The 26,942-nt window shown below is 55.8% G+C and overlaps 3 protein-coding genes across 8 annotated transcripts in view; 1 reads left to right on the plus strand and 2 right to left on the minus strand.

Moving 5' to 3' along the window:
* Positions 1-7,110, minus strand: part of TTLL4 (tubulin tyrosine ligase like 4) — a 27,298-nt gene extending 20,188 nt beyond the window's left edge. The window contains exon 1 of one of the 3 annotated variants that reach the window (XM_080397920.1): positions 6,799-7,110. The gene's annotated coding sequence lies outside the window, so the exon portion shown is untranslated. Of the gene's footprint in view, positions 1-843; positions 3,069-6,738 lie in introns of those variants that run through there. The other 2 variants (XM_080397918.1, XM_080397919.1) reach the window with 2 other exon arrangements.
* STK36 (serine/threonine kinase 36) lies at positions 5,228-19,569 on the minus strand (the record flags this gene model as incomplete). Of its 2 annotated transcripts, XM_080397916.1 has the most annotated exons (27): positions 5,228-7,389; positions 7,490-8,236; positions 8,497-8,656; positions 8,878-9,025; positions 9,407-9,578; positions 10,019-10,093; positions 10,242-10,352; positions 10,552-10,615; positions 10,931-11,025; positions 11,239-11,337; positions 11,568-11,672; positions 12,277-12,404; positions 12,685-12,826; positions 13,220-13,325; positions 13,674-13,771; positions 13,956-14,135; positions 14,403-14,546; positions 14,658-14,784; positions 14,864-15,063; positions 15,280-15,449; positions 15,672-15,765; positions 16,146-16,395; positions 16,634-16,764; positions 17,189-17,266; positions 17,998-18,138; positions 19,008-19,120; positions 19,452-19,569. In XM_080397916.1, 27 exons carry the CDS (start codon positions 19,567-19,569, stop codon positions 7,192-7,194), a joined length of 4,194 nt encoding a protein of 1,397 aa, XP_080254042.1. In that variant the 3' UTR covers positions 5,228-7,191. The 2 variants fall into 2 exon arrangements, with proteins under 2 accessions (XP_080254042.1, XP_080254043.1); XM_080397917.1 differs by lacking the exon at positions 11,239-11,337.
* RNF25 (ring finger protein 25) lies at positions 19,517-26,424 on the plus strand. 3 transcript variants are annotated; one of them, XM_080397948.1, is made up of 10 exons: positions 19,517-19,605; positions 19,720-19,794; positions 19,871-19,973; positions 20,068-20,135; positions 20,824-20,893; positions 21,020-21,091; positions 21,826-21,966; positions 22,768-22,857; positions 23,385-23,519; positions 23,645-26,424. In XM_080397948.1, exons 1-10 carry the CDS (start codon positions 19,568-19,570, stop codon positions 24,368-24,370), a joined length of 1,518 nt encoding a protein of 505 aa, XP_080254074.1. In that variant the 5' UTR covers positions 19,517-19,567; the 3' UTR covers positions 24,371-26,424. The 3 variants fall into 3 exon arrangements, with proteins under 3 accessions (XP_080254074.1, XP_080254075.1, XP_080254076.1); XM_080397949.1 differs by having other exon boundaries at positions 23,385-23,516; XM_080397950.1 differs by lacking the exon at positions 22,768-22,857 and having other exon boundaries at positions 19,542-19,605.
* The last annotated feature ends 518 nt before the right edge of the window (positions 26,425-26,942 follow it).

The following is a 26,942-nucleotide window of genomic DNA, read 5'->3' on the forward strand; positions in this document are numbered from 1 at the left end:
AAGTGCTGTCCACAGGAAAGCTTGTACCCTGCAAATGGGCAGGGGTGCCAGCCAGGGCCGGGGGGCAGCAGCCCCAGCTGCAAGGAAAGGCCACCTGCCTGCCCACCTTGGATCCAGCACAGCAGCCAGAGCCCATTCCCATGGGTCTATGTCTCCAAACCACACAGTGCACTCCACTACCAGCTCTGCCGACTCCAGTGCAAGCCCCAAAACGTCTGCTTCTTTTTCTTCTCCCCACTCCTTAAAGCTTCAGCTTCCAAGGTCACAAAACTAGGTAAGAACCTCAGTCCTTCCTTTTAAAAGCAACGTGTTTCTCACTTTTGTAACCTCATAGAAAAACTCAGCAAGGGCTGAGGGCATCCTAAAGAACTCAGGAGTGAGAAGGTAGCAAGCAGCAAACACAGGGCTGTTCTAACATTAACATCTTGGTTTCCAGCAGAGACTGGCAGTACTGCACATACACATTCCTCCTTATTGCAGTCCTACAGAAAAGTCTCTTGCAAGGAGCAACTGGCAGACCACAGAGCTGCAGACATAGGTGTCCTGAATCCTCCTAAAATGAACTATTGCACCTGTAAGATGCTCTTGCCTGGGGAGAAAGTAAAAAGAAAACAAACCATGTGCCAGGTATTTGTCTTGCTTTAACACATGCCTGGAGGGCCCCTGGATAGGACATGATAGGAATTTGTATCCCAAGCAGCCTGACTGGCTGGCTCTTCTACCTTCCAGCTCTCACAAGCTTGCATGTTTAAAAAAAAAAAAAAAAAAGGTACAAAAAGAAGGGTAAGCAGAGTATCAACCATGACTGTTTTCCTGCAATACACATTCACACTGCTTTCTCACCTGAAAATGCAGCCTCTGCTGCAGCACTTAAAGTGTAGCTAGGCGTCCCCAGCGTTGCTCTGTAGCACCATGACAGCAGCTCACACCCACCACAGGACTGGGTCAGACAGACCAACACCCACACAGACCTACACCCTGCCTCCTCAGCCTGTGAATCAGCCTCCAGTCTCCAGCACTCATCAGGGCAACAGCATCCCAAACAGAGGCTGTACAAGGTGGGAACATCCCACACAGGATCCCTTAGGAGCTGTATGTCCTCAAGGAGAGCTGCTGCCCTGCCAAACTCTGCAAACAAGCATGGAAGGGGTCAGTCCACTCCATGCCCAATGGCTGCACTACGTGTTAGCACTTGTACAGTCACACTGAGCACTCCCAATGACGTGGGGTGGCTCCTTCCCTCTGTGAGCTCCAAGCCCCAGGGAAGGGAATTCCATGCACCATACACAACCAAACTGTACCATGCTACCTGATTACCACCCAACCTGTGCCCAGCAGCAAACCTGGCTGTGTTGTGACATTCAGAGCTATCAGCACAGAGTGAAGAGGCTGTGGCTCACCTGCCACCGCTGCCCAGCCCAAGTTTCTCCCAGTAAACAAGTGAGCAAAGCTTGGCTTCCACATACCATCCCCTCAAATGTACCCAGGTTGCAAGTGTGCTCAAACCACAAAGTGACCCTAGCACACCAGCAAACGCAGATGTGAAAAAGCAAAATAAAAATACAAGGAGGTGAATGTCCCCAACATCCCTGCCTAGAGGGGACTCTCACTGCAGCATCACCATGCGTGCTGCCGGCTTGGCCATTGCCAGTGCTCTCGCCCCACTGCGAGTGACCTTGCAAAACCAGCCTGCAGTGAAAGCCACCTTTGCCTCATCTCCACCTGGCTTTACAGCTATCAGTGGATCATCCAGCTATAAAAATAAAAGTGATTTGGACTAATGAAGCTCTAGCAAGGGACACAAATCCTACAGCTGGCTTAGACACAGGCATGAGTAGGCCAGCAGAAGCCCTGTGTGACCCTGCTCTGCAGTAAGTAACGATGGTGGCACAGACACGACCAGGACAGACATGGGGGTACTGCCAGCAGTCATGGCTGCCAGGCTGGAGGTCCGGCCACAGCACAGCATTAGCTGCCAGTGCCTGCTCAGCCGGGGCCAGACCCCAGCCCTGCAGTGCCAAAGGGAGAATGTGCTACTTGCCCCTCTCCGGAGCAGTTTTGCCATGGAGCCGCAGAAGCAGCTGAGCCAGTATAGAACAGGGGTGCACTGGAAGCAGTGGCTGCAGAAGGAAGCAGCAGGGCCTTTCGTACAGCTTCCAGACAAGGACTGTGCCAGTCGATGGCTAGTAACCACTGCTGTTTCCCTGTGGAGAGAGGAGCTCACAGATAGTGGCAGCAAAGATGAAAGGAAGAACATGCCCCTGCATAGGGCAGGTCAGGACGCATCCAGACTGGCAGCAGCAGCTTATACTGTCTGTCCTTCCCCCCATCCACATTCCTGTCCCACCTCCTGCATGCCACTACAGCCACCTCTGATATCTGCCTGCAAACCAGCTCCTATCCTCCCTGCAAGGGCAGCTCAGCAAAGCAGCGGCTGAACATCCAGGAGAACTGGCAGAGATGAAGGCACCTTCATATGCCAGGTTGTGGGCACAACAGGACAGCAGCTGCCGTGCCCCTGAGCCTCTGGCCATGAACCAAGTGACCTGCCCCAAGGTTACCAGTAGGGAAGTTTCCCTTTTACATTTAACTCGGTCTGTTTTGGGGTGGAGGAAGGTCATAGCTTGATGCAATCCCTAGCTCTGCCCTAGTTCTACCATATGGGAAAGGAGCAGGAGTCCATTCTGCTGGTCACAACAGTAATAAAACTACACTTGGAAATGTTATTGTAGAAACATGAGCTGGGAAAAGTCCAGGGTGAACTGTTCACGCTGCAAGTCAAACACAAACATCATTACTAGTAATCAATGGATTTTGGCTTGGACTTATTTACACACAATATAGAGGCCAAAGTTGTCACTGTTGGAGTGACGCTACAGCTGCACTCACAATTATTTTGCTAGCACCTTTTATTATCACACAGCCTCTCACAAGCTTCAGGACGTCAGCTGGAGCACTGCCACAGCCTTTATAAATGTCACGTCACAGGCACGTAAGGCCACCATGCATACCCCAGTGAGCATCAGCAGAAGTCCCTTCCTCCAGCCTGAGCCTCCCTGCAGCATGTGCTCCTTCAACAGCAGCACGGCAGCTCCTCACAGACCCGTTTCTAACAGGAAAGGATAAGAGAGTAAGAGCCCAGGTGTGCACATCATCCCTCCATCATGTGAGTTTGGCTGGAGAGGTTATTTTAAATGCAGCTGTGGTGACACACTTAAAATAACAAGAGCTTGCAAATGTATGAGCTGCTAGCCGACCTGATAAAGTACCGTCAGCCTCATGCAGCCCAAAGTCACAAAGGGGGTGTGCGCGTGTGTGTCAGACAACTGTGATTTGCTATTGTTTTCTGTGCCATTGCAGGGCACAATTTCTGTTCTTTATGAATAGAAAGGATAACATCTTTTTCTAAATGAGACCTGAGTTCACACCAAGTTCCTCACTTGCAGTTCTGGGGCTTTCGATTAAAGCTTGAATAAGCAAGTTCACAAAATAAACAGGTTTTAAAATCAATATACTTCAATCAGATATTTCAAAATAAGGGTTTGTACCCCTTAAAAAAATGTAAAAACTTTCAACAAGATCAAGCACATTGATCTGAAACCAACTGACTGAGAGCACCTAAAGCTGCTCTTACACCTGGTAGCTAGATATAAACTCTCGGGTTTCAACAGCACGGAAACAACCCTCACCTACATCAGACCCAGGAAACAAGAGGCCTCAAGTGCAGTCACACAAGGAGGCAAAGCAGCACTCAAGGCCACCCACAAGTTCAAGCCGAAGAGCAGAGGGTCCTGCTGGCCATCAGAAGGAGTCTATGAGGACAAGACAGCTCAGCCACCACAGAAATGCCAGCAGCAATGGGACCAACAGCCTGGTGTGCTGCTTTGCCACACAGTTAAGCATTGCTGCTCTCTCTCAGCTCTATTATTGTCCTGTAGCACTAGGTTTTGGGTACAAAACTGGAGGCACAGGATGACAGCCAGTTTCTCTTTTAATCAAGACTGCAAGCTTTTGCTTGGCCACTCAGGTCAGAAAGATACCAGTGAGAAGCCACCCACCATGGGGATGTGTCAGCAAATTCCACCTGCCTCCCGGGATTACATTTGTGCCTGGCATTTGTGCTGGGGCTAGTCATTTCAATTCAACAGCTGTGGTGCTGAACTCCACTCTGCACTGAACAGAGAAGGCATGAGAAGTGCATGGCTACCCAAAATGATCCTTTAATTAAGCAGAGTGCTACCCTGCAAGAAGAGCAGGGCAGCTCTAGTGCACACCTCTGTTTCCAGGGTGGCAAGGAGGGAGGCAGACCTTATGGGCAGCAGGGCACTGGACCAAGCCACGGGAGAGCTGGAATCCAGTAACTGTCTCGCTCTGCGAGGCAGAAAATGCCTCCCTCCACACACACACAGGCTGTGCTGAGGACTGAAGGCTCACGCATTCAAGTTCACGACTTTCGGACCACTCTCAGGGCATGGGAGCACAGTGTCAGATGAGGTGAGGGACTGAGCATGGCTAGGCAGAAAATCCAGGGCCACAGCTTTGTCATGGAGAGACCGCACCAGAGACATCTAAAATAAAGGGCTGCCTGTGTGCTCGCCCCAGGCAGGCTGACCTGGCTGCGACCAGAGAGTGAGAGTGCCTCACCAAAGGGCGAAAGGTCAAGTGCATGGACTCCCCATAGTTATTAAGGGATATCAGCTCTTCCACCCTGAGAGTCCCCAGGCCACCGAAGGGAACCTGCCACACACTGACAGCGGACTGCCCAGCTCTGTTTCCCCAGCAGGGAAGCAGGGAAGTCCCCGTCCTCGCTCCCATCCCCGATTCATACTTCCTCAACTTCCGTGCTACAGGAGGAGTTGTATTGCAGCATAAATTAGAGCAGGAAAATGAGCCTGGGTTAAAAGCAACCAGCTAAAGCATGGGGTATTTTACAGCCTTTCAGCAAGGAAGTAAGGAAGTCTAAAGCACCTTTCTGAAGAGCCAAGCAGACAGTGAACCAAAGGGGTAGCAGTCTCAGCTGAGCTTCACAATGGGAGAAAAGGTACAGGAGAATTATGCAGTGAGACCTAGGGAGAGCTTGGCCACCAGCACAGGAACTGACAGGTGGTCAGCACAGCTTGGTCTGGTTTTAGGTAGCCTGACCACACTCTCAGCCTTTGGCAGAGAAATAAAATAAAGGCAGAAGACTTGGAGTGAATGGAACAAGTATAAAGTACCAACACATAGCAAGGAGACAAGAACTACCTAATTAGTTCAAAACACATCAATTCTTTGTCTGTCCTTTTTTCCTGAAACATGTCAGGAACTGGAAGAAAAAGTTCCCAGGTCTGTCCTTCAGTATGTGATGAGGATCCTTCCATGTCTTGACCGGGGTGGGAAAGATTCTTCTGGAGTCACTGCAACCACCTCACTCCATACAGCAGTCTCTCAGAGCTCAGGAGTGGAGCAGAAACAGAGATTCAAGTTGGGAAGAAGCTGCCAAAAACTCCCACAGACTTGCTGCAGAGAAGGAACCTGGGAAATGCCAAGGAATGGCACCCAGCCAGGCCAGTAGGGCAGCCAAAGCCCCTGCCTGACCTGCATCGGTGACACAACATCTCCATGCAGGCATAATTATCTGGGGCCGGTGGCATTTGGCCCCCATCAGTGTCATCCTCGCAATGTGCTCCCTGCTGTGCTGAGAAGGGCCCCAGGCACAACCAAAGAGCAGGAAAGGCAGATCTGTCATAAAAATCTGCCAATACAAAACTTAAGGACTGCAGCAAGACAGCAACGCAAGACAGAGAAGTACCATTATCTGCTGGGTACATCCAGTAAGAGTCAAGGAAAAACTACTAGATAAAACTGTAATCAGACCAAAAATTTGCTGTTAATTCCCCCAAACTGCCTAGGAGCCACTAGATGTCCCAGGCATGTTCAGCAAGGAGCACACAGCAATGAGAAACCACTTTACAGGGAGTCATGTAGGGAGGAGGGTTCTGATGTGTAGCTGTGGCAGAGATACCCAGCAGCCCAGCCGGGCAGGGAGACGGCAGGCTGGCACGGCACCACAGGGCTTCCCTAGTCCTGTGCCATTCATTCCCAGGCTGGACCCTGGAGGCATTCAAGAAACACTCCAGACTCGTCTCAACTCTTCTCACACCTCTGCCGTTCACCTTTCAGACCCAATGGCTCCTTTTTAAACCACCAGAGCAGCCAAGACCCCGGCAGAAAGATTAACAGCCAGGCTGGGCCCCAGCGCCCCACTCGGGTCCGGTCAAGACCCGGTCAAGACCCGCTCCATCCCCACTGCAGCTCCAAGTGCCACCGGAGGCTCACTGGGGCCGTGGCTCGCAGGGAGCCAGCTCTTCTTGCCCAGGGCACACACTGTTTCTCGTTTCTTCAGGTGAAGGTCTCTGAGGCCAAAGGCGCTACCGAGACGCTCCGACCTGCCCCAGACACGCCGGCCTGGCCGACCCCAGCCCACCCCGCCGCCGCCGCGCACCCACGCGCCGTCTCCCCAGCCCCGCGGGGCACAGCCCGGCGCGCCCCGAAGGGACAGAGGGCGAGGCCGCGGCGAGCCCCCGCGGGCAGGCCCGAGGCTGGGCAAGGCGCCTCCTCGGGCCCGGGCCGGGCGGGTGCTGGGGGCACGGCGGTGGGGCAGGGAGGGCCGGAAGCCCAGGGAGGCAGCGGAGAGGACCAGGGGGCCCACGCTCCCTAGAGGGGAGGCATACGCGGGCCCGCCCCTCCCGTACTCACCGCCCGCCCGGCGCCCCCGGGCCCCGCCGCTCCCGGCGCCGCCGCACCCCCCGCCGTTACCATAGGGATCCGGGGCGGCGGCACCACGTGACTACACCTCCCAGCAGCCCCCGCGCCGGCGGGATGCCCCTCCCGCGGCGCCCCCTGGCGGCCTGGCGTGGCGCGCGCGGGCGCCCGGCGCGGGGCTGCCCCGAGGCGGAGGCGCGAAGGTTCCGGTGGGCCGGCACGGCACGGGAGGCCGCTTGGAAAGAGGTGGTGTCTTGGGGGCTGCAGGGACTTTTCCAGGAACGGCTTCCCACGGGGAAGGCTGGCCGGGCAGGGTCCCCCTCGGGCGGACCGAGGGGGTGCGACGGCAGGTCGGGGCTGGAGCCCGAGGAGGAGGAGGAGGAGGAGGAGGAAGAAAGCGCCTGTCCCGTCCCGCTGGAGGCAGCGTCAGGCCGAGCCCCGGCGCCCTCAGCGCTGGCGGGGGGCAGCAGGTTTGCCGGGATCCGGGGGGCCGCTCCCGCAGGTGCTGCGCAGGGGTACGAGGAGGCGCAGGAGCTCCTCGTAGTGCCGAGCGGAAGGTGGCCGGGGGGTTCCGCCACCAGCGGGCTGCGAGTCGCCGCTGGCCAGCGCAGCCAGCTTCTCAGTGGCTCCGAGGGACACCAGGACCTGCAGAGCAAAGACAGGGACAGGAGTCACCTGCCTGCCTGGCCCCTTGTCCCCAAGCACCATCAGGTCCCACAAAGGAGCCGAGGTCCCCATGCAGTACCTGCTGTGTCCCGGGGTGCTGGCTGAGGGCCCGCAGCGCAATGAGGGCTCCCTCCCGCACGCTCTCCTGTGGGTCCTGGCAGGCCACCTCCAGCAGGACATGGGGGGCCCGGCTCTCGATCAGCAGGCCCCCCAGCTCTGCCCAGCGCTGGCCCAGGTTGCCCAGGGCCAGGGCTGCGTTGCAGCGTGTCCTGGTCTGTGTGTCACTCAACAGCCACGTCAGCCTGGGCACAGCCCTGCCCAGGGTCCCAGCCGGGGAGGACTCATGGTAGGCGGCGTTGCCCACTGCGAAGCTGGCTGCCTTGCGCACGCTCTCCTCCTGGTCCACCAGGCACCCCAGCAGGCTCTCCAGCAAGTCAGGCTGGCTCTGCAGTGCCTGGGGAAAGCCGTGGTCATGTCGGAGCAGGTTGCCCAGTAGGTTGCAGGTTTTGGCCCGTATCAGGTGCTGCTCGTGGCCAAGCAGGTGGGTCAGTGGTTGGCTGGCCACATCTGAGCCCCTCAGGATCCTCTGGAGAAAGGGCAGGTGCTCCGGACAGGCCCGGGCCACATGGGTCAAGAGAGACAGGAGGTCAGTTGTGAGTGTGAGGCTGTCTGAAAACAAGGCAGATGTCAAGAAGGCAATGATGTGCTCTGAGGTGGCAGCTTCCCTCACCATTTGGTCTATAACTTGCTCATCACACACAACGAGGTGGCACAGAAGGCTCATGGGGAGCTCAGTGTATGAAAAGGGCAAATGGCGAGAGCAGACCTAAGGAGAAAGGAGAGACGGCAGCGCTGAGTGTGCTTTGCTCACGTGTGGGCCAAGTCAAGCAGCGGCCAAAGCCTGCCAGCAGGTTGGTGCAGAGCTCAGCTGCCAGTCAAACTGCTCTGAGGCCTGCATGGCACTCGAGTGACATCCCTGTGTGGGCAGAAACCACCAGCACAGTGTGAAGTGGTGCCACATATCAGGGGCTGCTGAGGTGTCTCCACAGTATGGTGGGCAAGAGAAACACAGGGCCAAGAGGGTACCTGCAGCAGCCGGGCAGGGATCTGGGTGTCTCTCACAGCCTCCATGACCAATGCTAAGGTGTCTCCATCCACATCCAGGGCAAAAGGGAAACAGAGGAGCTGGCAGGCCTGGATTACCACAGCTGGGACAAGCTCAGGGTCCCCATCCTCTCCTGCTTGCCTGAATTTGTTAGAGAGAGAGGGCTTAACACAGAGGTGATCAGAAGAATATCAGGGCAAGAGGCAGAGAGCGTTCCCCACGCCAGGCACTAAGGAGAAGCTCTGCAGATGAGCTGTGCTCTGCAAGTGCTGGGTCAGAAACTTCTCAGCCCTCTGTGTGCTCATGTCCAAGCCCTGTTCAGCAGCTGAGCTCTGCCTGCTTCAGCCGCCCCCACAACTCACGTCTGTGCCAGGCATGCCAGGAAATCAGGGGACAGCAGCCTCTTCAGTGTCACCATGAGAACACCGTGGGACTGGGTGAGCTGAGGCAGGCACCAGTGGGACTCACGAGTGAAGACAAAGAGGGCCAGGCTGAGGAAGAGCAGAGTGCCTGCAGCGGGAACAGCATGGCAGAGGGGCAAAGCTAGGGAAGGCTGAAAAGTCTCCTCTCTTCTGTCTGCTTACACTGCCTCAAGGCTGCTCCAGGATTGCTTCTGTGCTTCCCTGCCCAAAGCCAGACCAATGTCCACCCATGGTGGTCACCCTTTTTTCTTCCTCCACAGCCAGGCTCGGCTGAGCTGCTGCTGACTGGGCAAAGCATGGGCCAGCCCAGCCCTGTCTCCCCAGAGGACAACAGCAATTCTCAGGAAAAGCCCCCTGAGCCCTCTGGCCTCAGGGACCAGATGTGACTGCAGACAGATGTGGGCAAGTCTGAGGGGCAGGATGTGTAGCTGGGTCCAGGGCAGATGCCTTGCCATCCCGCAGCTCCTACCTTGAGGGGAAAGGAGGTTCCATTCTGGCTCCACAGCTGGGTGACCTGCCTCTGGGGGGTCTCCCTCCAGTGCTGCCCTGTTGCTGCCCACACGAAGCACCACAGCAACACAATGCCACACCACACTCCACAGCTCTGTGGTGGCAAAGCCCTGTCCCGTGGCCACATCCTCCTAGAGGTGGGGAAGCAGATGTCAGAGGGCTTCATGGTCCTCCATGACTCCCCAGAGTTCTGGTCCATGGCTCTGCCAGCTCCGTAGTCCTGAGGTCATGAGGTCAAGGCTGGATGAACATGGCCAAGGGGCAAGAGAGAGTGCCAGGCAGCTGGCAGCCCTGCTGCGCCTGCTCAGTGGCAGCCCCAGGGCATATCTTCCCTCTCTCACTCCAGTGTGTCCATGAACCACCCCTCCCTGCCCACCACTCTCCCACAAACCCTCCAGAGCTCCACAGACAACCCAGGGACATGAAGTGACTTTCATGAGGTTGTACAGCTCAGCAAAAGCTGCCAGGTTCCCCAGTTTGCCTAAGCCTCCACTAGTGATCTACATTCAGACCTTTTTGCCACCGCACCCTTTGGCAGGAACCAGGCAAAGGGAGATTGGCAGACTGGTACCTGGGAAAGGAGCTTCAGCAGGAGGAAAAAAAGCCCATCGTACAGACCAGCGCCCATTGGTGGGGAGAACTGCAGCTGTAAGACAGAGTGGGGGACAGGCTGGAGCTAGGTGCTGGGTCTGAGGCCAGCAGCACCACACCTGCACCCTTCTGAGTCCATCTTTGCACACCTCCACTGTGTGGTGACAGCATCACTCCCCTGCTCCTCTGTCCCCATCCCATACCTCAGCAGGTGCTGCCAGCACATTTGTCATCACCAGTAGGATCTCTTCTCCTCCGAGCTCCAAGGCTACCCCATGCTGACTGAGCTGTGTCAGGAATAATGCTGCAGCACCCTGTGGGACAGGGAGAGTTCAGTACCTTTGGGACTTTGCCATCTGCCCACTCAGTGCTGACTCCATCTCTTGGCCAACAGAGACAGCCAGGCTGTGCCTGCCCCTCATCGCACCCTGAGTGAGCAACAGTAAGACCCAAATGGGATGTAGGGCTCTGCAGGGCTCTCAGTGGCAGCTCTAGCAGGATGGGCAGACTCACCACAAGAGAGACAACAGGAGATTGGGTGATGAGATCCATAGCCAGGGTAACGAACTCCTCAGGCCTGAAACACAGAGATCAGAAGAGAGGCACTGTTCCCACAGCTTCGCATCCCACAGAACAGCAGCATCCAAATACCCCCAGGACTGGGAAGCAAGCTCCCAGGAGGAATGAGCCCTGGTTCACAGCACCTCCTTGTCCACACTGGGTCCTCAGTGCATCCCTAGCAGCCACCCATGCTGCCCAGCACTCTGCTAGTGTGTCTGGATTGGAGGGATCAGTGGGAGCAGAAGCCCAACTCTGGGCAGGGTGTGGGACAGAAGGCTGTTCAGGGCAGGACATGTTCCTCTCCCACCCATGAGTGAAAGCAGGTGCTTACCTGGGAGGGGAGGCCTGGAGCTGCAGGGTGAGCAAGGCCAGCAGGTACAGAGAGGCCTCACAGGCTGCCCCCTGGGCCACCTCCACCATGGGGACCTGCCAAGGAAGCAGGAGTCACAGTGGGACAGCAAGGCTGGGAGGGGAGGAAGGGATGTTTTTGGGCCCTGAATGAGAACTGCACTCTCCAGACTATGCTCCCCCAAACTCTTCTCCCTACACATTCCCCAGCTTGGTCTAAGCAGCACTCGGAGGAATGTGTCCTCCTTGCCCACAATCCTACCCCACCACCTGGGCTGTGGTCAGTCCTACCTCGCCCTTCAAGAGCTGCATGAGGGAACTACAGAGTTGTTGGCTCCTTCCCAAGTGCTGACACAGGCTCAGGCTGGCATGGCAGCCAGCATAGAGGATCTGTGAGGCAGAGAGACGCATACCAGCTCCTGGGGATAGGGACTCAATGACCAGGCCCATCCCAGTTACACCCATGGCTACCATGGGCTCATTTATTCAACAACTGACACCAGGGAGATGGGAGTCATTGAGGACTAAGCCTACAGTTCCTCCTTTCCCAGGCTCCTAATCCCAGACCAAAAGATCCAGGCACCTCTGGGCACAGTCACATAAACGGACGGGACCATTACCTTCAGCACATTCAGGGAGCAGCTTGGGTGCTCCAGTCTCCCCAGCAGTCTCCCAAGCTGCTGGCTCTCCCTCTCCATAAGCTTTCCAGCTACCTCCTGAGCGACCTGCAAAAATCAGCCTGTTTTGCACCCTGAGCACCTGAAATACTGTACAGACTTAGGAGTTTAATGCTAGCAACAAATAAATAAAAAAAGGCATCTGCTTCCTACGTGTTGCCTGCATTCACAAAGGGATGCCCATCTGCCACCACCCAGCATGGCTTTGCTGTACAGTCCCAGAGCCAAAATGAGTGAGGTGAAATTCCTCCTCCGCTTCCCTCCTTGTTGATCCCGGAGTTGAGTTAAAGGATCAAATGTAAATCTGCAGTTTTGTTTTCCCTCTTATTCATTGTCCATCCAATTTCAGATTTCCTACAGTTCATATCACTATAAGAATTCTTCATATTTTCTCTGCATTGCCTAGTTCTTTACTTAGCCCATCCCACAGCTCAGATCCTAAGTGTGAGTCTCTTAATTGATTTAGGAGTCCTTAGACTCCTAAAGCTCAGCTGTTGGCTGGGGAGGAACAGTCTGCAAATGCCAGCCCTGCAGCCACCAAAGCCAGGGGACCCCAGCCCTTCACTCAAAGGCTGAAAAAGATCCTCCTGCAAAGGGTTGCTGCCCCTGTGGAGACCACACCTTCTCACCCTGCAAAGACATCTGGCCTGACCTGCTGCTTGGCTTCCCGACAGCCATTCCTCTCCAGAGGGATGCTGCAAGCAGCAGCCAATGCAGCTATGAAGAGGTCTGCCACAGATGGGCTCTGCTCATGGGCTGACTCGGCCTCCATCGCTGCACCTGCACAGGGACAGAACTTGGGAGACACGTGCTAAGGGTGGAGGATGCTGAGGGGCAGCAGGATGGAGTTGGAGGCCAAGAGAGGAAAAGTCAGGCATGTAACATGAGGAGGGCAAGATCTGGGATTGAGGGAGAGCCCTGGTTAGCAAGGTTTTGGGCACATAAGCTTCAGACACCTCCTCTGGCTAACAGCACTGCAGGCAGTCAGTGCTCTGAGAGAGCCCAAGGGCAGGAGGGAGAGGGGAAACCCAAGGAGGTGGTAAGCTTCTACCACTGCTACCTTGCAGAGCAGGCTGCTCTGAGGTGGATCCCTGAAGCAGTCTGTTCAGCAGTGGCTGATCCTCCTCTCGAAGGCTGGCATAGAAGGGGGCAGAGACAGAGGGGTATGTTGCATCCAGGCTCTCACAGAGCAGAGTGAAGCACTGAGGGAGACACAGGGGTTGCCATCACTACGGACTGAGGGTGGGAGGAGAGAGAAGGAACATGGGGGAGGAGGCTGGGGGGCACAGCAGAGAGGGGAGGAGTCATCCTGGAGCTTCAGGGACCTCCAAGTGTCCTCTCCAGCCAGGTTAATGTGTGGGAGTCACATGCAGCTGCATGCTGGCTGGAGGCACAGCCAGGGAAGGTGTCCCCTCAGAGACCTCCATTCTGCACATGATCGCCTCAAAAAAACCCAGTGGGTGAGACAGCTTGCCCAGACAAGAATGCATCAGAACCCACAGCTGGGAACAGAGCGCACAGCCTGCACTCTCCCTGACACACACTCGCGAAGCTGGCGGAGAGGGTGGGGAGAAGGGAGACAGGGGCACCCTTACCAGGAGGCTTTGCTGGCAGAGCCTCATCTTGCTGTCCGCTGGCTCAGCCAGCAGCTCTGGCAGCAGGGCTAGGAAGCAGCCAGCACTCTCCTGGAAGACCTGCAGGCTGAGGGAGGCAGCAGGGGCAGAGGAAAGCAGAGAAACATGGCCCTAGCTGTGAGGACAGGATACGGCCAGGCCCATACGACCCTGGCCAATGGAGCAGGCAGCACACACTAGCACTGTGAGCTACTGTCAGCAGGCAGCACAATTGGACTCCAGTCAGCTGTGCCTTCCCCTTAATTAGTCCTGCTCATGGAAAGCAGTCCTCTGTGAGCACAGCAATACAGCACAAAGCACTTAGTCCATAATGCTTCCCCACGGAGGCAGCTCCAGCCAGAGTACGAACACTACCCTACTGCCAGGTCCCCAAAGCAGTCACAAGAGACCTCAGAGCATAGAAGGTTGTCCCTACCTGTCCTTTTGCTCACTATCCTCCAGGCTGCATTCATGGCTGAAATAAACTGTGGTCACCATTAGGAGGTCTGTCAGCACTGTGATACCCCAGGGCTGCTGCAGGATCCAAAAAGAAACAGCAAGTGGGGATGGTCTGCTGGCCATCCCACCACCACCATAGTGGGATGCTTCCCTGCCAGGACCTCTGCCTTCTCAAGGGTGCCTGGAAGAGGCACCAGTCCTGTGAGCGAGCTCCAGCAGGACATCAGAGCCTCCTCAGCACCTGGGGTCCTACACCTACCTGCTTGATGCTACCACTCTCCAGGATCTGCTTGGTTAGACACAGCAGGGATAGAGGCACATTCAGCTCTCTGCAGAAGTGGCCCAGCAGCTCAGAGTCACATTGGGTAGCCAGGAGGTTGCCCATGACACGGAGCACAGGACGAAGACGGGAGGCTCCCTCCAGCATCCCTTCCAGCACCTGGACACAAAGAAACCAGAAGAGCTCATGATCAGCAGTGGTTTTGGCTTCTCCGTCAGCCATGGGTCTGCCCTTCAACCCATTCAGGCAAGGGACGGCAGGAGAGCAGATGGCAAGCTAAGTGCATGAGACAGCTCCAGCTCCTGGAGAAGCAGAGGATCTTCTTGCTGGCTGGACTGAGGACACTCCCAATGCTCCCAACCCAATCCTGGGGAAGAAGGCAGCATCCATGTCCCCAGTCATAGTTGCCTGGGCAAGCCAACTCACCTGCTGAGTAGAGTCTGCCAGGCGGGCCTGGACGCGATGATGGAAAGCTGGGTCCTTCAGGAGGCTCAGTGGTGTGCTCAGCTGCATGGCTGAGGGCTCAGTGGCCTCAATCAGGTGCTGCCACTCCTCATCGCTCTCCGGCTCCTAGCCACAGAGAAGAGAGGACTGGTGCCACAGACTCTGTCTGCCCCCGGGTCTCCGTACCAGCCCCTGGGGAATGGACCCTGCTGTCCTCACCACAACACACTGTCTTACCTCACTCTCCAGGTCCACAGTCTCAATGCTGTGCTTGCCCTGGGTCTCGTTCCTGCCAGCACCAGGCTGCAGAGGGGCATCTACTCCAGGAAACTCCCGCTCATAGTCTTGAGTGATGTTGTGCTCCCTGGCCAAGGAAACAGCACAGTCAGTGAACCACCCCGCCTTCTCCTCTTCCTCCTGTCCCAGCCTCAGCCACCCCTCACCATGGGTTGGGAGGAGGCTCCTCCAACTCCCATTCTGCCATGCTGCTCTTTCCTTGCAGGACGCTGGGGTTCTTCTTGTTGGAAGCAGCCGGCAGCTCCCCCTCCCTAAGGGCTGCTTTCCCAGGAGCTGCTCTGGGTCTATGCCCAGAGCACCCTTTGCTAGAGACCTTTGTAGATGCATCACGTGCCTTCAGTTGCCCCTGCGTGATGGCAGAGAAGTTTGGTCAAAGCAGGATTACTCAGCCAGCCAGATGAGTTCTCTAGACCCCACCACCCTGAGAATCCCACATCCTGCCTTGTATGTTGGCTGACACCCCAGCCTAACCCATGTACCTTCCCCCCAGGTTCCATTTCAGTGTCCCTCCATTGCCCTGCCTGTGGGACACAAGCCAGGGGAAACTCACACTTTCCTTCACCTTTTTCTGTGCATCCTCAACCATCTTCTGCCGGGCCTTTCTCAGGATCCTGGACTGACCACTCCTGGGGGCCATGGAATGGGCTTGATGCTCCTTCAGGGCCTGCAGTTCTGGGGACAGCTTGGTGGTAAAGGGGTTTGAGATCCCATGCTCTTCTGTGTCATCAATCACTAGGGAGGTGAGGGGAGAACTTTATCAGCAGCTCTCCTTTGGGAGACAGGGAGAGTGATCAGCTCTGGGACCCCAGGGGAATCCCAGGGGCAGGAACTAGGGTTCAGGGCTTGGAGAAAGCTGAGAGGAGAGAGGCCAAGACCCGGGTGGTCCTCCCAGCCTCCAGGCAGGTGGAGGAGGAAACAGACCTGGCCAGCACTGGAAAAAGAGCTGGTACTCACCAGTAACCCGTCCAGCAATGAAGGGGTGAGAGAGCAGCTCTGGCCATGACAGGCGCTGACGGGGGTCCTTCATTAGTAGTCCTTGCAGGAAGCTCTACAGGGCAGCACAGCACCAGCATCACTGACACACGCTCAGCACCCACCAGTGAGCCTACCAGCCTCCCACAGTGAGGGCAGCTCATTCCCTGCCTGGCTCTCGGAAAGGAGTGGTTCTAGTGCTTAGGGCAGACAGGAAGACACTTCCCTTTCCAGCTCAGTAAATCACTCCTCCACTGTTGGCCTGAGTTTCCCAGATTATGGACAGCAGTCATAAGGGTCCCCCTCCCCCGAGGCCCAGTTCTCATCCCTTCTTTATGTTCTGAAATCCACATTAGGGACATAAAACCTAAAAGTGACCCACCAGGGCAGCAGGTGAGGCCAAAGCTGCTACTGCATTAATGGATCTCATCCCACAGACAGTGCCTTCGCCCTTACCTTGAAGTCTGGGCTTATGGCCGCAGGCCATTTGATGGGGTCCTTGACGATAATACTGACGAGCTGGAAGATGCTGCTGGTGTAGAAGGGAGGTGTGCCCACGAACAGCTCATACAGGATGCAGCCCACAGACCACAAATCCGCCGTGTGGTCGTATGGCCGCTCCTCCACCAGCTCAGGGGACATGTACAGTGGGGTGCCCTTGATAGAGGTCAGCACCATGGTGTGGATGCTCATGGCACGGGCAAAGCTGCTCAGAGCAAAGCACAGATGGCCAGCTCAGGCTGAAACATCCACTGCAACTCCCACTGAGATCCCTACAAGTTTACCAACACCTCCCCCCAGAGTCAAAAATCCCTCACCCTTGCTCAGCCTCTAAAAATACACAGAATCCAGATCCCCTTCCACACTCCCCCCCTCTTCCTCTACAGCACCCCTTGGGTGCCCCAAGGCCAACTGTCCCCCTCAAGCTGGTCCCCAGCACCTACCCGAAGTCACAGAGCTTGACCACGCCGTCTTTGCCCAGCAGGATGTTCTGGGGTTTCATGTCACGGTGCAGGATGCGGTGTGAGTGCAGGTAATAGAGAGCAGAGACCAGTTGGGCAGCTATGGTCTGGACCTGCCAGAGAGATGGAAGCCTCACCCTGTGTCCCATGGTGCCACCAGCTGGCACAACCATGGGGTCCCTTATGGCCTGGCTCCCCCAGTACCTCCAGCTCCTGCCCTTGCCCTGTTTGGAGCAGGGACCAGCCCCAGCATGGGCAGTAGTTCCCTGGAGTAAGCCAATGGCTGAGACAGCAGCCTGGCACTGTGGTCTTTGGAGAGGAAACAGGGAAACCGATGTCCCTGCTGGACCTCACTGTCCCCCAGTGAAACGTGGCCCCCTCTCCATGCCCTTCAGAAGTTCTGCAAGGTAAAGCCCCAGAGACACCCTTGCCTTCCTGATGTCTCCTGGCCCACAGCAGAGAACTGCCTGCAAGCAGACAAGCCCCATTCTCTCCATTCTGCAGCAAACACTGCATGGCCATCATCTTGACAGTCACCTGGTCCTCGGGCAAACTCCCATCATCCTCCAGGATCTGGAAGAGTTCCCCCTCTGCGTAGTCAGTCACCACCACTACCTGGAGGGAAGGGGAGTGCGGTGAGATCAGGCACTCACCCAGCTGCATCCCCACCATGCCCTAGGAACCAGTACAGAGCACGGTAGGAAATCTGAGGGAGATGCTGGGAAATCATCATGCACAGTCCATCAGCATGGGTTGGGAGCTGGGATGGGAGAAAGCCCCCGTGGCTGCACTGCAGCAAGGGCCTGACACTTAGCAGAGGCTTTGTGGCTGTTCTTATCTCAAACAGACAGCAGAAACCAGGGAAGAAGCAAAGACAGGACAAGCCCAGAATGGTACTTCCAAACCCAGTGGGTAGAACTGCTCCCCTGAGCTTCTTCTGAATCTGCTGTCCAATTAATTTCATGCCCCTATGTCCCATAGCACAGTCTTCAGTCTTTCCTTATACTCTCTCCATGAGAGCTTAAATCAGTCAAAAATCAGTCTCTAAAGGCACTGATGAGGTGACTGAAGAGTCACCCTCATCTTGTGATCCCAAACCACTCCTTCATCACATACTCCTCGTCCAGCTCCTCTACCTCTGTGTATGACCTAGTGCACCCCACACAGCCCAGGTAGCTGTTGACTCCCTACACAGCACATACTGGAGGGCTCTGAACAACACTGACAAGCCCTGGGAGGGTGTCAACAGCATCTCCTGAGAAAGAGGTCCCTATGACAGCATGGACCCATCCTTGTTTTCCTGCCCCAGTCAAGCAAAAGCGTATGCCTGGAGCCGTCCTCTTCACCTCCTTGTCAGTCTCGAAGCTGTCAAGCATCTGGATGATGTTGGGGTGATAGAGGCCTCTCATGATCTCAATTTCCCGCTGCAGGTTCTTCATCTCCTTCTCAGATCGCCCCACCTTGGGGATGAACTTCAAGGCCACCACCTTTCAAAGCAGGCAAAGCTGGTATCAGATCAGGCTCCTACCCACCCTAGCAGAGGCCATGTTTAACCCAAACAAGACTCAGGATTCTCCAGCTGAGCACACAGAACAAGACATTTGTTCACTGGATCCCTTGGAGCTGGAGCTCGTCCCAGGCTCTTGAACACTGATACAGGCGCTCACAGTATTTTGCACACTGGTATTTAAAGCAATTTACTCAGTGAGCACAGACAAAAGTAGGATTGCCAGAAACATGGGACAGGACCTAGAGATGCTGGTGGGCAGCAAGCCTAACACGATCCAGCAGTGTGGCTTGGCAGTGAGGAGCACTAGCAGCACCCTGGGCTGTACTGACAGGCAGGACTTAAGAGGGAAGTGATTATTGCCCTTTATTTGGAACTTCTTAGACCACATCGGCAATACTGTGGCCAGTTTTGGGCCCAGAAAGACATCAATAGGCTGGAGTGGGTATAGCGGAGGCAAACAGGATGGTGAGGGGGCAGAAGCACATGGGAGGATGACACAGGGATTACAAATTGAAACATGGGAGCTTCAACTTGATATGAGGAAACACCATTCACCTCAAGTACAGCCAAGCACTAGCTGTGGGGTGTTTGTACTTGAGGTTTCACAGGCTCTGCATTTAGTGCTGGCTCTGCTTTTAGCAGGGGATGGACTAGAGACCTCCTGAGGTCCCCTGCACTTGAACGACTCTGTGCCAGCAAGAGGTGGTCCGGAGCATCAGCATAAAAGTGAGTAAGTGCTGAGTCCCAAACACTTGGCAGGGCCTGGAACCCAACAGCCACCAGAAACCAGTCTCTGGCACCACACAACAGACCCCTGGCCCTCTCCCCTGCCACCTCTCTGCTCACCTGGGCGCTGTGTTTCCTGCGCCCCTTGTACACGCGCCCGAAGGAGCCTTCCCCAATCACTTCCAGGATATGGTACTTCTCCATCACGGGCGTTCGGGGAGGGGGCCGCCGAGCTGCCGAGGAAAAGTGGCCGGTGAGGAGAAAAACTTCACCCTCTCTCCCCTCGTCTCCCACTCCACCACCAGCTGCCATGGGGCGCCAAGCCCCAACCCCGGCTGCGATGAGGACAGGCAGTGCCAGCGCTGGGGACAGCAGGGCTTCGCTTCTCCCAAGGGCCGGGCCTTCCCCGCCCCGCGGGCTCCACCCGGGGCCCGATGCCAGGCGCCTGTCCCCCGGGCCCCCGCCGGGCTCTGTCCCCACCCACGGGCTCCACCTCCGCGCCCCGCGGCAGGGCGAGGCGCAAGCCCTGGGAGAAGCCCCCCGCGGCCGTCCGGTGACATCAACCTCGCCCCGCTCCGCTCCCGTCGCGCCCCGGGCCCGCCGCCGCCGCGGCGTCGCCTAGCAACCCCTCCCCGCGCGTGCGCCCTCGCCGAGCTTCCGGTTCCGGGGCGCGCGGGAACATGGCGGCGGCCGGTGAGGAGGAGGAGACGACGGACTGGTAACATTCTCCCCCCCTCCACCCTTCCCCTGCCCCGGTGCCCCGCACCAACAGCCTAGCGGGGCCGGCGGCGCTGCCGCCGCCTGACCGCAGCCCGGTTCCCGGTTTCCGCAGGGCGCTGCCGCCGGAGGTGGAGGTGCTGGAGTCCATCTACCTGGAGGAGCTGCGGGTGACGCGGGGCCACGACAGGTACGTACCGCGGCCCGCAACCCCCCCGGGCCCGGTCGGCTCCGCTCCGTGCCCCTCACCTCGGCCTGCCCCGCAGGTGGGAGCCCTGGGAGATCAGCATCACCCTGCACCCCGCCACGGCCCAGGACCAGGACTCCCAGTACGTCCGCTTCACTCTGGTGCTGTCTGTGCCCCCCCAGGTAGGCTGTCGGCCCCCCGCGCCCCCCGTTGTCCCCACCCTGGGCCTCTCTGCCTTCCTTGTTGTGCTTTGTGTGTTTCTCCTTCTTTTCCTAGTATCCCGATAAAGCTCCAGAAATCTCAATCAGAAACCCGCGGGGGCTGTCAGATGAGCAAATTCAAAAGTGAGTGCTGAGAGGGTGGGGAGAGGGTGATCCTTTGCTTTGGAGATCCAGGAGGCAGAACCAGTGAAAAAGCTTTTCAGATTCACGTGGCTCCCCGTGTCTGGTTAACAGTCAGATACAGGTCCTTAAGTCACCTTGTCTTAAATGTTATAGGAGCTGCTGGTGCTGAGTTTGACACTGAGGGGCCCACTTGATGGTTGTTCCCCTGTGGTCCCCTTGAAATGTAATCTAAATCCTCTGGGCCTTTGAAGCTGTTGGTCCTGCTTTGACAGAGGTGGGACTGAACAAAGTCCTTGGGCAGCCTGTTACTGCATTTGTGCTCCTGTCCTTGGTGCAGCAGAGTGTGTGCAGAAAGACACTGGTACCTGCCAGCAGCACAAGAGTAACAAAGCTCCCACCAGACCTGCTCAGGGTCTGCCATCAGATAAACAAAACCTGAGATTCACCAAAACCAAAGGTTGCTGGGTGAGCTCAAGTGAGGCAGTGAGGACAAAGGCTTCCAGTACACCAGCTTGTAGGGAGCCAGGAGAGCACGTGAATATGTATGTGCCCATCCCCTGCTGCAGACAAAGCCGGAAGGCCAATGCTCTCTTTCTTCCTTTTTTCATCATGGTGGGGTAGCAGGTACGTGGGACAGTGAAAAGGTGGGGCTAAATTTGTGTTAAGTATTTCTGATGCTTTGCTGTAGGATCTCCCAGACTCTTATAAGCATTGCTGAAGCCAGGCTGGGAACAGAAGTGCTCTACGAACTGATCGAGGTGAGAGCTCAGGGAGGTTGAGGGTGACGAACCACAGACACTGGTCCCTGACTGCCCAAGAGGTGGGACAGCCCTGAGCCTGTGGGCAGGCCAGTAAGTAAAATGTTTGCTTTAATGCTTCTGCAGAAGGGGAAGGAGATTCTCACTGACAATAACATTCCTCATGGCCAGTGTGTGATCTGCCTCTATGGATTCCAGGTAGGTGTGTCTCCTGGCCCCACAAGTGGGCTGGGAAGTGAGGCAAGAGAACAGGGAGCCTGTGGCTCAAAGCTTGGGATGCCAGCCTGGGACCGGGGTGTGCCTCAGCTGTACCCCCTTCGTCTGTAGGTGTAGCATGAACCTTCCTAAGGCAATGTGTGCTGCTCTCCTTGTCAGCCTGAAGATAACCGTTTACAGAAACTGTGTGTAGGGACAGCAAATGATGCCAGAGCATCTCATCTGCAAAGGAGTGGGTGGGGTGGGGGTATAGTTGCTGGTGCATCTCAGCTTCCCTGTGTTGGTGAGACCTCACCTGGAGTTCAACAAACATGTGTTCGGGAGGGACTGAAACACATCTGTGCAGGTGTTGATGTCTCTGAAGACAGGGGAGCTTGCTTTGCCTGGGCTGCAAGGAGAGGCAGTGCCTACCTAGGAAGAGCACATCAGGTGGGAAGATTGCTGCTTACCCAGGAACACATGCAGAGAAACCGTCCAGAAAAACTTTGCATCTTGACATTAGGAGTATTTCTAACACTTGGAACAGGGAGCAGTATCCCAGTAAGAGCTGAGGAATTAGAGATGAAGCCCAGCAGAAGATGTTACGTGGCTCTGCCAGCAGTAGCACTAGTTCCCCACTGCCAGTACTGACATGGGAGTAAAAACCCACCTCAGCTGCAGAGGCTACACAACCCTGTGCTCGGAAACCTTTTAAAGCTGCCCTTTCTCCTCCACAGGAAAGAGAAGCCTTCACCAAGACCAAGTGCTACCACTACTTCCACTCTCACTGCCTGGCCCGCTATGCCCAGCACATGGAGGAGGAGATCCTCATGCAGCAGGAGGAGAGAGACCAGCACCTGGTGCCATCCCCCAAACAGGTATTAGGCCCTGGGCTCTCTCTCCTGGCTACCTACAGAGGCCCTCATGGCATCTCTGTCACCCACTCTGGGACATGGAGCAAGGGTTAGCGTGACCCAGCAGCACAGTCAATGTTGTGCCTGCCCTGAGAAGCAAAGTGAGGATTAGACCAAGTGATCTCCAAGGGCCCTTTCTGAGCAAAATTACCCCATGAGTTTTTTAGTACTTTAACAGTTGGTTTATTGGATCTCTGGATCAGAGTCTGCTGTGTGAGGGAGCAGGGGAGAGTTGCATTTTTTGACTTCTGGAACCAAAAGAGTTAGGAAAGAGAGCTCCTTCTCTAGTTTTTGAACTGCAGGGGTTTGCAGCAGGATAAATGTGATGACCTGTGTTCTGGGGTGATAAAATCTGCCTGAGCAAGTGTTGGAACAGTTGTCAGCCACAGAGCAAATAGCGCAGCTGAGCATGAAACAAGTCAAAAGCTCCTTCCTGCAAAACCCTTACAAAGAGGTGCTGCCTAGATGACATGCTCCACTTTGGAGTGGAGAAAAATAGATCCTAGACTAAGGAGAACTGAAGCCATATGTGCTAACAGAGGAGGTTTGGAGCACAAATACCAGCATGCCTTATGGTGGAGACGCCTTCCATAGCAGTTTTTGAGACACCAGGCTGTTTTCATGCTGCCAGAACCCTCATGGTCTTCCCTACCCTGGCAGAAGTGTGAATAAGGCCACCCTGTTCCACTTCCAGGCTGGTGTTATCCACCAGCATGTGAGCTGGGTCACAGCCAGGGTTTGGTATCACCTCTTGCCTCCCTTCAGGAAGTCGGTGTGCAGTGCCCTGTCTGCCGGGAGACCCTGGTCTACGATCTCTGTGCTCTGAAGGCGGCACCACCCCCGCAGCACCCGCTGGTAAGAGATGAGGGGCTCACCTGTGCAGCCGTGCCTGGTTGCTGGCTAGCTTCAACTGGGACATTATAATGCATGAATGAGTGCATGCTCTCAGGTCCTCCTAGATGGCCCATCCAAAGGGCAGTTTACAAAACCTAGCAGGGTTTCTCCTGACTTTGATGTGTCCATGAAGAGCAGGCTTAGTTGTATAGCCCTGAGTCTTGAGCAGATGTGCTAGGGAAGAGGTGATTCTGCCATGGGGCGTACTCACTGGGATATCACCAGGGTCAGGAGAGTGACCTGATTGTAGCTGCTCTGCATCTTGCTCCACAGCAGGGTGTCCCAAGGTAGTCACTGCAGGAACAGTGGGTCTGCATCTAGGGATTTCACGTGCATCTGTAGGCCTGGCCAAATGTGGCAAAGGGAAGCAGGTTGCCTGGGTGCTGTATGATCAAAGGAGCATTTGGGGAGCAGCTCTTAGTGCTGCCAGCTGCCTGTCCTTGATAGATGTTGAGAGTCCTTAACCCACCTTGCTTTCTGCTACTCAGGAGCCATACAGGCCAGATGCCAAGACACTGCAGCACCAGGAGGAACTACGCTTAATTTTCAAGAAACAGCAAGAGAAAGGGGGCATCATTGACCCTGAAGCAGAGAGGAACCGTTACTTCATCAGCCTCCAGGTGGTATGGCACTGGGGACAGAGAGCTGGCAAGGGGGGCCCTGGACTGCAGGACTGAGCACTGTCATCTGCTGTGGGACATCTGCTGTGACCCTGTCCCTTTCTTCACTGGTGACTTCTTTCTTTCAGCCTCCAGCTGCTGTTGATCCAGGCCAAGCAGCCACTGCCTCTGAAATGCCGGTGAGCGCAAGTGCTGTGAACGTGCCCCAGCTGCCCAGTCAGGCCTCAGCTACAGAGCCAGCCGGGGTGCTGGAGACCAGGGCAGAACCCAGGCGGCCCGAGAGGCCTTCTGTGCCCAGACAGCAACAGAGCAAGAGGGAGAAGCACAGAGGGGAGAGGCCAGCCCCCAGAGGCCAGGGCAGGCAGTCATGCAGTGGCTTGCAGGAACCGGCAGAGGAAGCCTGTCATCCGCTCCATGGCTCCAGGGGGGCCAGAGGCTTCAGCCAGAGACCAGAGCGGAGGCTTGGTGGGAGACACAGCCAGGAGTTTCCAAAGCCTCACAACAGAAGCAGGGCTGCTACTTTGGCTGAAAGAAAGGAGTTGTGTCCTGAAGATCCCTCACCAGTAACTGAAGCAGCGGACTTGAAAGCAGAGCACCGTGATGTGGAGAGATGGTCCCCGGAGGAGGGGGCTGAGGCGCAGGGCAGGGAGATGGAAAACCTGGCATTCAACCACAGTGAGCACAGAGCAGCTCCCAGCTGGCAGGGCCACCACAGGCCCTGGGACTGCGGGAGGTGGGAGAGGTCCAGAGTCCAGGAGCGTGGTTCCTACCCCAGAGCACCAAGAGGGCGAGGAGCGTTCAGGCCCAGTGGACAACGAGAAGCCCATCTCCTTGAGAAGGAGAGTGGCTCCTAGCAGGAGTGGGGAGTGGCTGAGCTGGGGGAGGGAAGAGCTGTTTATGGGGGGAACAGTAAAGGCTTAGGTGGAGCAGTAGCAAGCAGGCACCGTACCCCTTGGGAGGAAGAAGGCAGTTGGCATGTGGCACAGCTTGGGACAGGCAGTGTCTCCAAGGTATGTGCATAGTAGAGCATCCTGGCATGAATGACTGGCTGTCACCAGCGTTGGAGAAGCTGACTCCTGACAGATCACGTCAACCTCGGTCTCAGAGGACCCAGGGGACAAAGGAAGCCTTGACTGGGGACCCGCAGCCATCATCCCTGTTTGTGAGCGACCAAGAAACATGCACACCTATAGAGCAAATGGAATGAGCCCCGTGCGGTGCTAAGGCAGAGCCAGAGTTGTGGCAGGACCTTTCCTGGAAGCCAGCATCCCAGTGGAGCCGTGGTAGTGCCAAGTGATGAGGCTGTACCAGGACAGCAGTCTGGAGCTCAGCTTGCTATGTCGCCCATCCCTTCTCAGCATACCTTCTCAACTGCTGTCCCTGTCCCTTGAAGACAACATTCCTTCTCCTGCAGCCCTGACCACTGTTCAGCTGATGGGCTTGGCCAGGCAAGTTCCTTTGGATGACGGGACATTTCCCAGTCCCAGCCAGGAGACCTAAATTAAGCTTAAGTCAACACGTTGGCAGGTCAGGGCTGTCTGGTGACTGAGGCTTTGGGTTGGCTCCTATTCCCCCAGGAAGCCTGAATTTAGGTGGAACTCCTGCACTGTCCTTCAGCTGCTTTCACGCAGGCAGAAGCTGATAGGGGAGACCTGGGAAGAGCACTCTGCTTTGTGACATGTATCTCTTGGGATCCCCCTCTAAGGCCAGGCTGTATCTTGGAGCTTCCAGCAGCCTGAAGACATGCCCTAGTACTTTGGATACTCTTACCCTCCTTTCCTTAAGCTGATCTTGCCTCAAAGAAATGAGATTTGGGTTTACCTTGGTGCCAATCCTGCTGCTGCTGCTTCACGGATTTAAACAGCGTCCCACTTCAGAGCTGTGAACAGGTGATCCCAAACCTCTGAAGTGGGACACTGCTATTAAATTAATTCATTGAGTCTTCTCCATGCCTGCTCCCTTTGTTTTCTTTGCACTCTTGCTCCTGTTCTTTGCTGTTTGGAGCAAAGACATTGATCCCTCACACTGTTTGCTCCCCTCCCTGCTCCCTACATCCAGAGCCGGGGCAGAGACCTTCCCCTGGCACTCCTGGGTGGCTGGCAGGAGGTCTTCCCAGTCCCTGCTTTGCCTGGCTCACTGTAAGCTGTCTGGCTCACCTGGACAGCTGATTCTTTCACACTTGTTCGTGCCTTGTGCCCCCACCTCTCTTTTGGCCACACATGTGTTGTTACTGTTTTCTTTCTCCTGCTAAATGCAAAAATGGCCATGCCTCCAGGGACTTGACAGAGCTTTGTGTGAGGTGCCTCAGAAGCCAAGGGCTGCACGCTGGTCAGGAGGGCATTTGTGCTGCATCTGCCTGGCTGATCCTTTGGCACATGAAGGGTGCACAAAAGCTCTTTTCAGTGGGTCCTCCTCACCTGCTGCCCCGTTCTGTCCATGCCCAGCCTGGTCCTGAAGGGGTTTGTTTAACCTGCTGCCCAAGAACCTTATGTGCTTAAATTTCCATCATGGGCCTATTTTCAACCCCAATGCTCTAAAAGCATTTTTTGCCCTCCTTGCTCTGAGCCTACACTACCTGTCCTGGGCTTGGGGATCTGAGGGTTGTGGGAAACCTCGGCTGGTCCGAGGGATCGGTATGCGAGCTTAACATTAGCCTTGAACAGATACCCGTGTATCCTTGAAGAGCCTGGGAAAGACCTGAGAAGAGCCGAGTCAACAAGATAAGGAACCTCCAGATGCACATGTACAAGAAGTGTATCAAAGGTGTAGCAAAGAAAAGGCCATCCAGTCATGAACTGATGGTCTGTGAGTGAACCCATCGTGCATAGACACCTGTTCTTAAGAAACACTTAAAAAGGCTTGTTAGAACAATAAACGGGGGCCTTTGGCCTTTTGGCTCTTGTGCACAGTTCTTTGTGTGTCGTGTCCGTCTCAACAGCGCCACCTGGTGACCCCGACGCGATCACAGCAATGGCACTGTGCGGGCGGCGGGCGGCCCGCGGGGACGGAGCCCAGCACGGCAGAGCAGCGGGCAGAGCTGCCGGAGCCGGCTTTGGAAGAGACACCTGGATAAGGTGAGCTGCTGGGAACATGGGTACTTCATTAAGTAAGGAAGAGACTATTATCATTACTATGTGGAAAATGATTTTGCAAAAACGAGGAGTTCAGTTGGAGGAGTTGTTATTGCGAAAAATGTTATGGAGTAAAAGAACAAGGATGTGAAATAAATACTGTAACTTCTTTTAGTGTTTCTACTTGGAAAGAGTTAGGCGATAAACTGACTGTGCCACACGGGGGGAAGTGGGGGCAAAGACTGCAGCATTTTTAACGACATGGCGTCTGCTTTATGAAACTTTGAAAGACTTTAAAGTGCAGTGAGATCAGGCAGAGGGCACTGCTTCAGCTTCTAATACCACGCAAAGTCTT

The sequence above is a fragment of the Falco punctatus genome (genome assembly GCF_963210335.1).
Source record: "Falco punctatus genome assembly, chromosome: 8".
Taxonomy (NCBI): domain Eukaryota; kingdom Metazoa; phylum Chordata; class Aves; order Falconiformes; family Falconidae; genus Falco; species Falco punctatus.